Source organism: Myotis daubentonii, chromosome 4 (genome assembly GCF_963259705.1).
Source record: "Myotis daubentonii chromosome 4, mMyoDau2.1, whole genome shotgun sequence".
Lineage (NCBI taxonomy): Eukaryota > Metazoa > Chordata > Mammalia > Chiroptera > Vespertilionidae > Myotis > Myotis daubentonii.
In genome coordinates this window covers 103,894,352-103,911,065 of record NC_081843.1, presented here as the reverse complement: position 1 = coordinate 103,911,065, position 16,714 = coordinate 103,894,352, and the positions used below count along the sequence as shown (strand labels likewise).

Sequence of the window (16,714 nt, the reverse complement as noted above, 5' to 3'; positions counted from 1 at the left end):
GCGGGGCCGGGAATTGAACCCTCAAGCCTTGGGTCCAAAGGCCGATGCTCTAACCACTGAGAACCAGCCAGGGCAATAATCCTTGCCTAATAGCATTAATACCTAGGACACCTTATAAATGTTCTCCGTCTCCCTGAACATGTCTTTACAACTGGTTTGTTGGAGAACAGGGTCCAAATAAGGCCCGCAAATTGCATTTGATAAAATTTTCAAGTCTCTTTTCAAAGTAGAATTTTAATTTTTTAAAATAAATTTGTATTGATTTCAGAGAGGAAGGGAGGTAGAAACATCAATGATGAGAGAGAATCATTGATCAGCCTCCTGCACGCCCTCTACTGGGGATGGAGCCCGCAACCCAGGCATGTGCCCTGATAGGGAACTGAACCTGGGACCCTTCAGTCCACAGGCCGACACTCTATCCATTGAGCAATACCGGCTAGGGATCAAAGTAGAATTCTTAAAAAGGCAAAACCTGAGTCTCCCATAACATAAAGGAACTAGGTATCAAATATTTCACTAACTCACAAATGAGGGAAGCAGTAGGTTGGCTAATTGGTTGAAAGAAACTTTGAGAAACTAAGGATACACAGGCATTGGAAAATAACGGCTAAGTTAGATTAGAAAAAAAGCCTGGTTAATAACCTCCAAGGCAATAAACCTGATCATCAAAATGTTCTTTTTCTTTTTTAAATTCAAAATGTTTTTGATTGTTGCTACCAGACAGAAATCATTTGCATCTCTACCAGACAAAATTAATCTCAATTGCTCTGAGAACCATTGACATCACTGTCATGTTGTACATGTCATCCTCTTCTCTCACAGAATTGCAAAACATCTTAATTCATCTTAAATAGCCTGAAGCAAAGCTGCACCCCCCAGGGCATTAGTGCCCCAGCATGATACTGAAAGGACAGGACATTGGGTGATCCGCTTCTATTTCCAAGTCTGGAGAGTTTATTTTTTCTTATCGCTCTTCTCATCTAAAAATTGAGTCATTGTCGTATAGAAAGGCCCACATTCTGACTTGATGTGCTTGCTTTAATCAAATGTGATTTTTTAAACCAATATCTAGTTGCTAAGAATAACACCATGTTATTAAATGGATGAAATGATTTGCGTCAATAGGATTTATTAAATCATGATGGGATGTTGCAATAATGTTTTATTAATTTATGCATTTTCATCACTAACCATACATTCTAACACATAGGATTTCCTGTGGGTACACTCTCGGGAAGGGTGTGGGCTTGCCTTGGAAGGCATAACCCTGAGGTTTTCATTTGATTGTTGACCTAAGACACAATTCACCTCTCCCGCTCCTCCAGGAGGCCTTCCATGTCTAACAGACACAGGTTTCCTGGTGGTTTTCTTTGAAGCCCTGGGCTTTGAAACCACGTGAGGGGCTCTCCTTGCCCACCAAGGCAGGACTGCTGTCAGCTCACTGGAGAATGAGTGAACAGGGGGCCTTGGGGACAGGTTCAGGGGGTTAGCCTGGGACAAGCTCCCCTGGTTGCAAGTCTCTTGAAGGCCCTTAGAGTTTAGGAGGTGCACGCCTGTGGGGGGAAAGTGGGGAAAGACGCGGATGCGCTCCTAGGAGGGAGAGCACACAGTAACCTCAATTTAATAACCAATAAGAGAATAAGGATAAGACATGTAACTTTCACATATTGTAAATTAAATGTAAAGCCAAAATAAACATCTGACAGTTTTTCTGTACCCAAAACCACACATTATCAACAAATCCATGCAATTTCTAGCTGCCAACATATTGAGTACTTTCTAAGGTCAAACCAAAAATGCATCAAATTAAAACAAAAATTTATTTTTATCTCGCCACCTTCAGATCATGTGTAAAATTGGTCTGTTCCAAGCTACCACTTTAGTCTATTTGTATCTATTATATGGATTTGATCTTACTTTGTCTTGAGTTGTCACTGTTTTTGGGACATATCAAATCATGTTTTTTTTACAAAAGATATTTATCTAATAAAAGTGATAATGCAAAGGAAATGCTCACTTAATCTCCCCCCAAACTACTAGAATAAGCGCTTTAAATAAATGTCAAAGTATCATAAATTATGGCTTAATATGTCTGCTGATAAAGTAGTTTTTAAATAAACAGCATAAAGTTTTTTTTTTAATTAAAATGAGACATCTATAGTAGCTCTATTCATAATTGCCTCAAACTAGAAACAACCCAAACATCTTTCAATGAGTGAATGGATAAACAAATGGTGATACATGCATACAATGGAATACTACTCAGATATAAAAAGGAACACATTACTTATACACCCCCAGACATGGATGGGTGATGGAAAGAAGCCAGTCTTAAAAAGATACATTCTATATGAACTTCTGGAAAGGAAAGACTAGTGGGTACCAGGGGCTGGGGGTGACAGAAGGTTTCATAATACAAGGCACAGGAGGGAGTTTCTGGGGGGATGAAAGGTTCTTGATCCTGATTGTGGTGGTGGATACACATATTTCCACATATGCTGAAATACACAGAATTGTGCACTGAAGTAAAAAATTTACAGTATGGAAATGTAAATTTTTTAAAATACAGTGGGGCCTTGACTTACGAGTTTAATTCGTCCCGTGATGGAGCTTGTAACTCAAATTACTCCTGTGTCAAATCAATTTTCACCATTACAATGAATTGAGTGCTGGGCTGATGTTGTGGCATTCACTGTGATGTTCGCTGCGCCAACTAGCGGTGGGGTATCTGAAGCTGGCTTGTAACCCGAATTTTAGCTCGCAACTCAAAGCAAAAAATCGTCCAAGAGATGGCTCATATCTCGAAAAACTTGTTAGTTGGGACACTCATAAGTCAAGGCCCCACTGTATATTTTTCTTGATTTCAGAGTGGAAGGGAGAGGGAGAGAAATAGAAACATCAATGATAAGAATCATTGATCCACTGCCACTCGGAACTGAGCCCGAAACTCGGGCATGTGCTCTGATTGGGAATCAAACCTGTGACCTCTTGGTTCTTGGGTTGATGCTCAACCACTGAGCCATGCTGGCGGGGCAGAAATTTTAAATATATAAAATAACAGTATCAAAGCCGAAACCGGTTTGGCTCAGTGGATAGAGCGTCGGCTTGCGGACTGAAAGGTCCCGGGTTCGATTCCGGTTAAGGGCATGTACCTGGGTTGCGGGCACATCCCCAGTGGGGGATGTGCAGGAGGCAGCTGATCGATGTCTCTCTCATCGATGTTTCTGGCTCTCTCTCTCTCTCCCTTCCTCTCTGTAAAAAATCAATAAAATATATTTAAAAAAAAAATAACAGTATCAAAAGTCTAAATAGTAATTTCTTAACTCATCCTTTTTCTCTAGGTATCCGTTGCCCAGTATTCCTGAGAGCAGAGGAATACATTGTTATCAATTCCTTAATTTCAAGAGAACCCATAAAAGGTGTATTGTTCAGTCATGTGTTTTTTTTGTGTGTTTTTTTTGTTGTTGTTGTTGTTGTTGTTTTCGATGAAAGAGCAAAGAAAAGGACAAATCCTGATATTGGGGGATAAGTTTTAATTTAAAGTCTCAAAAAGGAAAAGGCCATGATGTCAGGAAGAGAGCATGTTGTATACCAGTGTGGAGAGAGCTGCTGGGAGGGAAGCAGTAGCCTTGAAAGGGTGCAGAAAGGAAAGCACAATTTTGCTTATTCAAAGCCAAATGCAACGGAGGACAGATTCAAACTTCTGTGAGTTAGAAGTAAGCAAAGCACCGATAAGGTCAAAATGAGAAGCAATCAATGAACTCATTTATCAATTTCTTTTTCTTTCACCCTAACTAGCTCTTAGTCTGAATAATAAAATGCCTCAGTTTTGTATTGTTTTTAAATGGCTAAACATTATTATACTTTGGCATTCAAATTTAAATTCACAGACTTTCTTATTTTCGTTAAATCTTTTTTATGTTTCTGTTAAATTCAGAGAGAGAGGAATGGAGAGGGAGAAAGAAACATCAATGTGAGAAACATTGATCAGCTGCCTCCTGCACACATCATACTGGGGATCAAGCCCACAACCCTGGCTTGTGCCCTGACCAGGAATTGAACTGGTGACCTTTTGATTCATGGGACGATGTTCGACCAACAGAGCCACTCCCGCTGGGCTCACAGACGTTCTTGAACAACTCCACTTTCTTTATTTCAAAGGTGAAAACACTACCTTACTGTTCTGAAAAGTGTGAAAATACCTGTTTTTAGAGATGAGGTCAGTTTTTATAATAAAAACTGTTACCATTTAGGATACCATTTGCATTTGTTATCTATTGTAGCATAAAAAATGACCCTACAATTTAGTGGCTTAAAGTAACATCATATTGTTTCTCAAGTTTCTGTGGGTCTCCCCTGGCTCTGAGAGCTGGTGGGAATGCTGAGGCTGGAAGTCTTAGATGGCTTCATTCACTTGTCTGGAGCCTTGGTCTGGCTGTCCACTGGGCTTCTCTTCCACCTGGTCTCTGGGTGCTCCAGGAGATTAAAAATGGAATTTATAATACCACTTAAGGCCTAGTCTTGGAGGTTACACAATGTCACTTCTGCTGCATTCCATTGGCCAAATCAAGCCCAGAGTCAAGGAGCGGAGAAATAGCTGAACCTCTTGATTTAGGGAGGAGCAGCAAAGTCACCTTGCAAGGGAGTGAGGACTCAGGGACACCATTCGCTGGGGGGTCACAACTTTAACAATGCACTGCACTATTATTAGTGATGTTTACTGCTCATATAAACATTAATTAAATTAATGTTTGGCTCTGAAACTGCAAACAATAAAATTAGGCTAAAGATACATTTTGGTTCAGAAGCTCATAATCATTCCAGCTTTGATATAATTAATCCTTGTCTTAAAACTATCGGAAACCACTTGTAGGTGAATCAGAGCAATCTGACCCTGTGGACTTTATGGGGAGTTTCACCATTAGTGAAGAGAAAAGTGATATGGAATCCATGAGCTATTTTAAAATGCTCTATTGTTATCTAACTCTATGTCAACTCCCTCTGGTTTCCTGATGTCTAAACATTTCACAATGTTGTACAATTATGAAAGGATCCAATTCCCAAGAAGATGTGGGCAAACCTGAACATAAATTTGAACTGGAGCTGGAAGCCTGGCAGGTCCCTGGAGCAGAAGGTACAAAGGCCAGGCTAACAACCCCTGTGCACACAGCTCAGACTTGGCCCTCTGCCACCGCAGGGAGCCAAACCTGCCACACCGCGGCAGTACAGAGGGCGCTCAGGCAATGCCGATGGGGACCAGGGCCATGCAGACATCTGACCACATCTGCCATCTGGGCTCATTCCAAGAACTCCCTGGGAAGAACGTGGCTACAGGTTCAATCCAAACTCCCTGGCATGGAAGCCAGGCCTCCGTTTACCCTCCTGGGTCTGTCTCCCTCACTCCCATCCCCCTCTTTTCACCGCAGCCATCCCCCTCAGTTCACGGAGCACTTTCCCATGGCTGGGCTTTACCCCATGCTGTTCCCTGCTCCTTGCTGTAGAGTCTCTCAGATGTCGAGGTAAATATTGTTTCAGCTGTAAAGCCGTGCTCCCCGGACACTCTCACCAGAGCCCCCACTCCAACCAGTCACCGCTGGGTGTTCCGGTGGACTTCTCTGTGTGTACAGCCTCTGGAATGGTGATCGCTGGGAGTTGGGATGTCCGTCTCCCTTCTCCCCGGGAGGAGAAGGTCCTCCCTGGATCCAGCCCTCCCTGAGCCCTATCTACTCCTCTCAATACAGTGAGCAATTGCTCCCAGAAGTCTCCAGAGAGTAGGCTGTCTGTAGAGAAGGCTCTTCGTCAACACCTGGGTTGCAGATCCATTCCATTGCTTTTTGAATGGCCCCACCCCCCTCTTTCCAAAATACCTAAAATTAGGTCTTTGATGGTTCCTTAAAATGTTAGGCTTAGCGTTACTATAAAACTTAGTGATTCCACTCCCAAATATATCGCCAAGAGAATTGAAAACGTATGTCCACACAAATATTTACACATGAATATTCATGGCTGCATTATTCAAAATATCCAAAAAAGTGGGTACAACCCAAATGTCCATCAACTAACGAGTGGAGAAACAAAATGTGTTATATCCAAACAATGGAATATTATTGGTGATAAAAAAAAAAGAAAAAGAAAGGAAGAAATGAAGTACTGATACATGCTACAGCATAGATGAACTGGGGAAGCATTTTGCGAAGTGAAAGAAGGCAGCCACAGAATATCACATTATGTGATTTCCTTTAGGGGTGGTGGGTGAGGAGGAAGTGGGCAATGGCTTGATTTTCCAGAGGCAAACGGCCCAAAATTCCCTGTGGTGATGACTGCGCAGCCCCGTGAATATACTAAACCATTGATTTACACACTAAGTGGACGAATGCGATGATATGCGAGTTACAGCTCAATAAAGCGGTTAAAAAATAAATGTCCTTTGAGCACTGTCAATGGGTAGCTAGAGGCCCATACATTGTCTATCATTTCTGTTCCAGGTGCAAGAAAAAACGCCTAGGAAACCGCTTCCAGCGCTTGGCCTTGCCTTCTCTTCAAGCCTCCATTTCCCTCTCCTCTCCTTCCCCTTGCGAACCGGGTGGGTGGAGTTTTGGGGGTCGCAGGAGGTGGTGGGGAGCCCCTGGCCCCGAGGTCGTGCCACCTGCGGCCAGGGCCGGTGCCCCCGCGACCCGAGAGATACTCCCCAGAGGCCCCAGAAGATCCTGAAACCAACCCTAAGGGAACCCCCAGACCAGAGAGGGCTTTTCAGAGGCAGAGGGTGGCGGCCACCGGCCCGCTCAGCCACCGGGCACGCGGCACCTGGATCCCGTCCCTCCGGAATCGCTAGGGGGAGGGGGGAGGCGGGAGGCGGGAGGGGACAGGGGGGAGGGGCCAAGACGGGGGTGTCCTTGGGTGGGCGCGATGCCCCTTAGGGGCCGCGGAGGTTGGGGGTGAAGGAGGGCGGGGAGGGAAACGGGGAGCGCCAACACGCGGTGCCGAGTCAGCGGAATTCGTCCGACTCTCCCAGCGAGACCTGGCTCAGAACCAAAGGGGTGGCGGGGGACAGGAGGCTTGAGAAAGGGCAGTGTTGTTGTTTGGGAGAAAAGCAAATACGAGTGTCCGAGCAGCAGGGGTTCGGGGGTCGCGGAGAAAGCAGAAACGGGGCGGCCAAGCGCTAGTGTGAGAGGCGGGGGCGCGGCGGGATCACGAGGGACCCGGCCCCACGGGGTGGGCGAGGTGGGCAGGGCAGGCTGGGGGTGCACCGAGCAGCGGGTGGGTGTGAAGGGAGACAGCGGCGTAGTTGTGTAGACGCTGCGTGCATGAGATGCTCCGAGAGGGGTGCAATACCAACGGCACCCAGTGCTTGCAATCCTTCTACTCGAATGGAAACCGCGCCCCGGCGCCCCGCGGTGTCCTGGTTTTGCCTCTAAAAATTGTGCCAGCTGCAGGAATCGCAGGGACAGGCAAATAGGGAACATCTTGCCCCTTCCCAGTCCCGAGCCATTCTCTCCCCTGCCCCCCTATCCCCCCCCCCCCACACACACACCCTCACGACTTGCCTTTGGGGCTGTCTTGGGCCACCTGGTCACAAGTTGCTCCCTCTGTTGCCCTCCAGCCAAAGTGGCAGGGGTGCTTTCCAGAGCTGGTGGCAGATGCCCGTTAGAGTTGCAGGGATGAGCAAGAGGGCAGCTGTTCCACACCGTCTTTCTTACCACTTTTTAAAAGTTGATTTCAAAGAGGAAGGGAGAAAGATAGAAACATCCATGATGAGAAAACAATTGATCGCTGCCTCCTGCATGCCTCACACTGGGCACAACCAGGGCATGTGCCCCTACCAGGATTCCAACCGTGACCTCCTGGTTCATAGGTCGAGGCTCAGCCACTGAGCCACGCGGGGCTGGCTTGTGATCACTTTTTTTTATTGCCAAAATATTTTATGTTCATTATTTACAAAACACATTGTGAGAGAACTGATGGCACTCCAAAGATGTCCACTTATAGCCCCCAGAACCTATACATCTTACACGGCAAAAAAAAAAAAAATGCAGGGAGGCTTGCTGCGTGTGTAGCTGGAAAGAACAATAAGGGTATCTCCACGGCTGTGGTGATGAGTGAAATAAATCAGACACAAAGGCCCTTACTGCCTGATTCTATTCAGATGAGGTTCAAAAGGCCCTTACTGCCTGATTCTATTCAGATGAGGTTCAAAAGCAGAACAAATTGAGGGCAATGAAGACACAGTCATGTCTGTGGGGGTGGGTACTGAGCGGGGAGGGCCGGAGGGAAGTCTGTGCGGTCCTGAGTGCTGTTACAATTTACAAAGAATTGCACGTAGGCTTTGTGCACTTTGACAGCATGTGTTAATCCTACATTTTAAAAGCTTTAGACCGCCCCCACCCCCAACCCCCGCCCCCACCTTGGCGCTGCAGCACTGAGATTGCGACCATGTTAACAAGCCTTTCACGCAGATTCAATGGAGATTCGATTTACGTTGTTTGTTATTTCGTTGCTAAGCAACACAGTCTAAGCTGCACAACCAAGTGACGCCAACCATTAGCAGTTAATGTGGGGGATGTGCTATAGTCCCCAGCCCAAACCCCTTTACGCTCTGGAGGGGTGGGGGTAGAGGTGGGAAGAGGTGAGGGTAGAGGTGGGAGGAGGTGAGGGTAGAGGTGGAAAGAGGTGGGCGTGGGTGTTGATCAGCAGGGACCAGCAGCAGGCCTGGCCTCTCCCTGACGTGGGCTGGCTGCAGTGAGCCACTCTCCCAGCCGCCTGCTGCATCTATCCCTATGGCAACTGCTCCCCAGTACTGGGACTAAAATGAGGCTCTGTGGGTGTCACGGCAGTGATTGGAGATCTCACCTGCCGTGGAACACAGTGGTCTGATGAGGAAATTGATGAGTCACTGCAGGAAAAAGCTGATGCTTGTTGGGCAAAGTCATTCCTGTCCAAATAGGGCAGATTTGAGGAAGGGGGGCAGGCCCAGAGTGATGAAGGTTACCTGAAGGGCAGGGGTGGGCAGGGCACTATAGAAAGATCTAAGGACCAGTGAAAACTAAAACGATGTTGAAATAAAGACCACCCAAATGAGACAAGCAAAGTCTGTTTACTCGGTGCTTGCTGTACAAAAGGAGTCAGCCACCCTCTCCTGTTTGGCAGAGGCTCAAAGGTAGGAAAGGAGTGGGGAAAGCTTCACAGTGGAAAAAGGGGCGCTTTCAAATGTACTGCTTGGTGGCTGTTGGCCTGGGGAAGCTAAAGGCAGCTGACTAGAAGGGGAGGGGCATCCTATGTGATTGGTTAGGGGAGCACATTTGTCTTTCCCCAGTTGGTCCTAAATTGGAAGCCAAGTCAAAAATAAAGGAAGCTGACAGTTAAGTGCTGGCCATCCTGGGCCAGTTGCTGCAGAGGTTGTGGTCTGGTTGTGGGCTGGTTACAGCAGGCTGTGGGTCAGAGTTCTGTTGTCATATGGTCTGGCCATTGTTCATTTGCATATATATTTTTAAAATATATTTTTACTTCAGAGAGGAAGGGAGAGGGAGGGAGAGAGAAACATCAATGATGAGAGAGAATCATTGATTGGCTGCCTCCTGCACGTGCCCTAATGGGGATCGAGCACACAACCCGGGCATGTGCCCTTAACTGGAATCAAACCTGGGACCCCTTAGTCCACAGACTGATGCTCTATCCACTGAGCCAAACCAGCCAGGGCCATTTGCATATTCAGTCTCTCAATGACTAGCTTGAGGTTAGATTAAGGGAGTGGTCTCCATGGTCTTACTAACAAGGGGGTTAGGCACTGTGCAGGGTAGGAACACAATTGTGAGTCTCCCTACCCTCCAAGAAGTGGGACATGGAGCATCACACAGGGGAAAGTAAGGGGGAAAGTTTAAACACCCATCTAAACTCAGAAACACAGGGAGCAGGGGCACCTTTTGATGGAAATTCAGAGTTTCTCCTGTGAGCCTTTTCCTCTTCAGCTGCTACTCATCTGAGTGCTGAGTGTTGAACGAGTTACTTCCTGTCAAGTTCTTCAGATAGGGGCGGGCCAGTGGGGAGACTCGCAGCTCCTCTAGAACTGTGTGTTTGGGTGAGGGAGGAGCAGTTCTCTGAAAAAGAGGCAGATAACGTTGCCAGGAGGAAGGGAGATGGAGGACTTCACAAATATAACACGTATCTGTATTCATGGACTTACCATTTGTTGTCCAGAAAGCCTATAAAATCCAGAAGTTATAGTTAGACTTTGAAGTTCCATCTAAGCAGTTACAGTAGTAATAAGTATGTGGGTTCCCCTAGTGAGGCTGTTAAAAGGATCCTTTCCCAGTGGAATTAGACAGAAGTCCCTAATTCATTACTAATGTTCTTTGGGGATAGGGATCAGGTCTTTCACTTGCTTGACCTGCATATCTTCCAGGTTTAAGATAGCATATGCAACAGAATAAGCCCTAAATAAATGTCCGATGATAATGAAGACATACAAGAGGATAACACAAGAAGTTCAGCTTCAGAGCTTAGTGGTTTTCATCAATACAGGAGTGAGAGGTGCCAGATAATCCCTGAAGGTTCCTTTGGGATCCATGCATCTAAGATGAAACCTCTAAGGAAGAGCTTCCCTTTAGGGCAACTACACAATGTCAGGTTAGAAACCAAAATATCAGATGGAAATGTATATTTCAAGAGGCTCAACAGTAAGAGAAACATGCCCTTGAGGCCAAGTGTGGCCAAGGGGATTGAAACTGGAGATGCGGCCACAGCCTCTGGAGCCAGCAAGTCAATGTTGAAGTCTAAATTGGTGGTGAACGCAACTTCCCTGTGGCCGCTGTGACAAATTATCACAGACTTGGTGGCTTTACAAGGCAGTTTATTCTCCCACAGTTCTGGGATGAGAAGTCTGAAGTCAAGGTGTGGGCAGGGCCCCATTGCCTCCAAAAGCCCTAAGGAGAATTCTCCTTTGCTTCCTCAGCTTTCATTGGCTGCCATCTCTGCCCCTGTCTGCATGTGGCCTTCTCCTCTGTGTCTCAGTCTCCCTTTGCCTCTCTCTTATAAGGACAACTGTCATTGGATTTATGGTCTATCTGGCTAATGCAGGATGATTTCCTAATCACATCAGCAAAGACCATTAAACATTTTTTTTTTTTTACAAAAATGTTTTTGAGCCAAATAGAGGATATACCTGGAAGCAAGATCTTGACAGACTTAAGATAAATTGTTTTAAATAATAATAATAAGGTAACATTCACAGGTTTTAGGAACTAGGGCAGGGGCATATCTTTTGGAAGGGGGCCACCATGTAGCCCCCTACACCGTATCTCAAAGGCAAGAACATTAAGAAATCCACTCCTAAAAATGCTTGTTTATGGCCTCAGAGTTCCCATGAGGTTCTGAGGCCGAGCCCATGAGCTCACATGGGTCAGCCCGGCTTCTACTCTCAGAGGATGGGATTCATTGCCAGCCTGTTGTGACCTGGCTTTACCTGGGAAATCCCACATAGTTCAAGAAATTCCTAAGCTACTGGATCCTCTAGACCTGGAGGTTCCATGGCCAATTTAGATGCTTTTCTACTTCCAAGGGTGGACCTGTTGGTTCATTTATCCTTGGGGTCCATGGGGCTTGCATGGTTCAGCATTTTGTGGTGTGCATGTTTGGGCAGCCCAGCTAAGTGAGATGGCCTCTTAGAGAAACAGACACCAGTGGTGACCATATTCCCCTCTTATACTCAACACATTTTTATAGATTAAAGGCACCCAGAAATCTTATAGTAGAGAAACCTAGTATTTCCCAACTTGCCTGCAACCCTTCGCAGTTCATAAATCACACTTTGCTTGGAAAGGGAGACCTCTGAAAGGGAAATGTATGGCATATGTCTCATTGTTTTCTTTGGGTTGGCAGAATGAGGAAATGTCAGACTATGCCTCTTTCTGACCCAATTTGCAGCCCCAGGGCTGGTGCCAACTGCGAATTCTAATGGGGTCTGGTCCCTGGTAGGGACCTGCTCACTGGCTGATGTTCAGCAGCAGTTCTGTGAAACTGTTGAAAAGTCATGAGTTCCTATTAAAATATGGGCTCACAGTAAGAAGTTGAGAGTTTAATGGCAGTGTTAAGAGGGTAGCTGCTAATAATGAGATTTATCAGTTGGAAGCCTAGAGTAGGACAGACCTGTTCTTTTAATTCTGATTCTTCTTCTACTTGTATGGCCAAGAGCTAGTTACTTATCAGCTGTGAGTCTCGAACTCCTCACCTGTGAAACTGGTATAATATTTATCTCACAGGATTGCCATTGATGTTCATTGGACATAATTATTGTTGTTCTTAGTTTGTTATTGTGATAGGTAGTGCTCAAAAAATTATACCCTCTTGTTCATTTTATTGCTATATGAAACCCAGCATTACTCTTGTATCCTCATGACAAAGTAAACACACACACACACACACACACACACACACACACACACACGAGGCTGGAACATGTGTATGCTATACCTTTAAGTATCTCTTTTGAGCAAAGTAAAATTTTTTTCATATTGAAATTCTGTACCAGTCCTAACATTGGTTTTATTGGATAAAATGTGGCAAATAAACATATTTCTATATGTAATATTGGTATTCTTGTTTGAAAACAATGAGAATTCTAACATAACTAGTGGCCCAGTGCACGGATTCGTGTACATCGAAAGGAAAATAATTGGAAGAAATGTTTTAATATTGCTATTTGCCCTTTCTCCCCCAGCGCCTGGGAGCTGGGCGGTGGCCCCGCCCCCTGCTGCCACCGCTGGTCCCTGTCTGGGGGCTAACCACTTTGGCCTGGTGCTGCCTGCTCACCTGCTCCACCCGTCCCACCGCAGTCCCACTCTCATCGGGGCCCATTGGGCCGGCAGCACCTCCACTGCTGCCTGCTGTCAGTGCCACATCGCTGACGCCTGCCATGTTCCACACCACCCCCTGGTGGTCAGCACACGTCATAGCGAGCGGCCAAACTGTCTATCTCCCCTTTGAACTCCCGGTTGAATGACCACCTGAGGGGACAATTTGCATATTAATTACATAGGATGGGCAACTATTGTTTTGTCCTCCCCTTTTCATGGGATATGTTTTTTCTCAGCTTCCATAACGTAGTTCCGTGGCAGTGTCCATTCTCTTACAGATCCTAGTTCTTTGGCAAAATCATTTGATTCAGGGATGGGCACCTCACTGAACCAATTAAGTGTCCTTCCCTGGGAATTTTACTTTTTAAATCCTCATCGGAGGATATGTTTTTATTGATTTTAGAAAGAGAGAGAGAGAAACATCAATGTGAGAGAGAAACATCAATTGGTTGCCTCCTGTACACACCCTGATTTCAGATTGAACCGGAAACCTGGGTATGTGCCCTGACTGGGAATCCAACCCACCACCTTTCAGTGTACAGGACGACACTCCAACAGACTGAGCCACACCAGCCAGGGCTCTTGGGAATTTTTAACTTGGGACAAGAGATTATCACTCTCAGCCTGTCTAACGGTGAGGCTGAAGATGTGACCTTGAGAGCTATCAGTGGCCTTTTCTCCAGCCACATGGAGGGAGCTAGTCTGGTAGCATGAAGCTAATGTGCAGAGAGAAGCAGAGTTTCGGAATGGGGAGAGAGAGAAGTCCTGGGGTCCAGTGGACCACTTCTTTTGGGACAGTTTATTCATTCCTCCCTTTTGTCTACCAGTTAGTTGGGCTCCTTTCAATGGCAACCAAGAGAGCTGTGACCGACTTATGAATCTCAAAGGGATGTTGTGAAGGCCAGTTCTTGGCACACAGCAGGGACTCAGCAAATGTTGGTTTAGTATTCTTGTATTTGACCACCAAATGAAGAAAAGATTGTGGCAATTTTCAATTCTAGAAGTAACTTTCCTTTGAGCATCACTAAGTTAGACACCTAAAGACAAAAAGAAGGAGCCTTCCACTGCCCACCACATACACACACAATCCTAACTGGGTTCAGCTCCTGGAGGTTCACATACCTGCCTTGAAATGCTAGTACTTCCTTCAGTAAATCCTACAGTCCATCTTTCCCTCAGCATCCTTTCCCCCATGCTGTCCAACATCTGAGACTTGGTCTGGTGGCCCTCAACTGTGTGCCTTTGACCTGAGGTGAGAGAGAGGTGCTCTGCCACAGACTTTACAGGGTTGTAAGCTCTCATGGGTGGGGCGGGGGTGGCGGGGGGGGGTGAGGGTTGGGTGTGGGGGATGAGGGTTGGAGACAGCCTCCTTCAAATTCAACACAAAAGGGTTAAATATGCTCATTTCTCAAGGTCAGTCATTGAAAACAGTGAGTCTTCATTATTGTGTCAAGAACTTGCTTTCCTGCCGTGGTGAACATTAGTCAAATCAGTGACATTACACTTCGAGGGCTGCTCTCATTTTGGAGGACTCCATTTCATTACCTTTATTCTAAGTCTTTCTCTGATAGATGAGGCTTGGGAGAGGGGCCTTCCCAATTGCTTCACTCACACAGATGGGAAAAATGTTTGCTAGCATTCTTGGATCTATCTGCATATTGCTTAAAATATTTTTTTGGGGGGGGGGGGTTAGAGACATCTTTGCTTCTACTCAGGCAATTCTATGGTGGTGGCCTTTCTAATCTGCATTTTCTTTTTTCCCAATCCTCACCTGAGGATATGTTTATTGACTTTAGAGAGGTGAAGGGGGAGAGAGAGAGAGAGAGAGAGAGAGAGAGAGAGAGAGAGAGAGAGAGAGAAACATTGATGTGAAGAAGATCGATCCCTCTTCCCATACATACCCCGAGCCGGGATCAAATCCACAACCTAGGTATGTGCCCTGACCAGGAATCGAACACACAACCTTTATGTGTACAGGATGATACTCCAACTGAGCCACACCGGCCAGGGCTACAATCTGTATTTTCTAAATAGTTTTCCACTTAGAGAAAAAGCCAAGATCACGAGGAAAGGCAGTGTAATGATGGAGGCAGAGCTCAACCTTTCATCCGGCTGAAGCAATTTAGCTCTGGCCAGGTAAGCGTCCATAACTCGGTACGTATATCAAGCCCTGTCCACAGCTGAACCGATTTCTTTCAGGTTCACGTTTCAATCCCCAGCCTACACAGTTTACAGGCGTAGTCCTTCCAACCCAAGCAGAAGCCTCCCTGGGTGGAATCTTGGTAAGGTTAGTGCTTGTCTTACTGTCAGCGATATTTTAGCACTTCCTCTTACATTTCAGAGATATTTCAGTACAGGGAAATTCGGTGTACTGCAATAATTAAAAAAATTGATTTTAGAGAGAGGAGACAGAGAAACATCGATTTGCTGTTCTACTTATTTATGCTTTCATTGGTTGGTTCTTGTATGTGCCCTACCCAGGACTGAGTCTGCAACCTTGGTGTATGGGACCATGCTCCAACCAGCTGAGCTACCTGGCCAGGGGCACAGTATTAAAAAAAACAAACAAACAAACAAACAAAAAACAATACCTGACAATTTAGTCAGGGGCATTGACCTCTTTCCCCCTTAGATTGTGAAATAAAAAAAAATGACAACAGCCGTATGGTGTGAATAAAAAATACACCTATTTTTTGGATCAGATTGGCAAAAAACCTATTTTTTGGTGTGCCGCGGAATTTTAGTCATCAGTTTACGTGTGCCATGAGATCAGAGAGGTTGAAAATCGCTGTTTTAGTGCTTCCTCAAAAGGGGCATCAGAACTGCCCAGGTTGGGGGGGGGGGGGAGGAGCACCTTCCTGGGCCCAGAACCTCCGAGGGGGTGGGGCGCGGGGTGGCAGGAGGGTGCAGAATCCTTATTTTCACAAGCACCCAAGTAACTCTTTTTTTCTTTTCAAATATATTTTTATTGAATTCAGAAAGGAAGGGAAAGGGGGGGGGAGAGAGAGAGAAACATCATTGATGAGAGAGTATCACTGACCGGCTGTCTCCCGCAGGCCCCCAGCCCAGACCCCACCCCCCCGCCCCCACGGGACCTTCTGGTTCAGAGGTGGACACTCAACCAGCGAGCAACAGCAGCCGGGCGAACCGGGTAATTCTCAGGCGCCCCAGGGACGGCCCTCGCCGCTCTCCCGCTTCGGGTTCTCTGTCGCCTCCCCAGGGCCACCAGAGTTCAGTTCCCTCCCAGTTACAGCCCCGCGGCCCCGCACCGCCCTCCGGACAAGGGCCAGGCAGCCGCGTCCCTGGTCAGGAACTCCGGCCCGGCCAGTATCCGCCCCCTGCGCCCCAGGGTCCTCGCCGGAAGTGACGGCCCCCGTCGTTGGGAGAGGCCCGCCCCTTCCGGCCGTCGCCCCGCCCAGGCCTCGCCCCTCGGGCCTCCCAGCCCCTCCCCCTCCCGCTCTCGCCCGCTTTCTGTCAGCCTCTCCCTCTCCCTCTCCCCGACACTCCTTCCTCTCGCTTCCTCGCTCGCACCGGAGCACACGCACCTGCCCGGCCGGCTCCGCTCTCTCCTCTCTCCTCCCCGCCCTCCCCGCCCCAGACGGAAGGCTCGGGCCTCCGCCGCGGGAGCCTCGCGGCTGCGTCACCGCCGCCCCGCCAGACAAGATGGACACCGCCGAGGAAGGTAAGTCGCGGCGTCCGCGCCCTTGCACCGGCGCCCGGGTTCCGCCGGCCCGCACCCGGTCCGCGGCGCTCGAGGAGTGCGGCGGGGCGCCTCCCCTCGGGCGGGGGCGCGCGGGGCCCGCGGCGGGGCCGGCGCCCGAGCCGTTGGCCCGCGGAGCAGTGGGCGCGAGGGGCGGTGGGCCGCGGCG

General features: G+C 47.4%; 1 protein-coding gene across 4 annotated transcripts in view; it reads left to right on the top strand.

The window, feature by feature from the left end:
• Positions 1 to 16,285: 16,285 nt before the first annotated feature.
• The window catches only part of MARCHF6 (membrane associated ring-CH-type finger 6), a 70,633-nt gene continuing 70,204 nt past the window's right edge, over positions 16,286 to 16,714 (top strand). For 2 of the 4 annotated variants that reach the window (XM_059694799.1, XM_059694796.1), the window contains exon 1: positions 16,287 to 16,527. In XM_059694799.1, the coding sequence (XP_059550782.1) occupies positions 16,509 to 16,527 (19 nt within the window). In that variant the 5' untranslated portion in view covers positions 16,287 to 16,508. Of the gene's footprint in view, positions 16,528 to 16,714 lie in introns of all 4 variants that reach the window. The other 2 variants (XM_059694800.1, XM_059694797.1) reach the window with 2 other exon arrangements.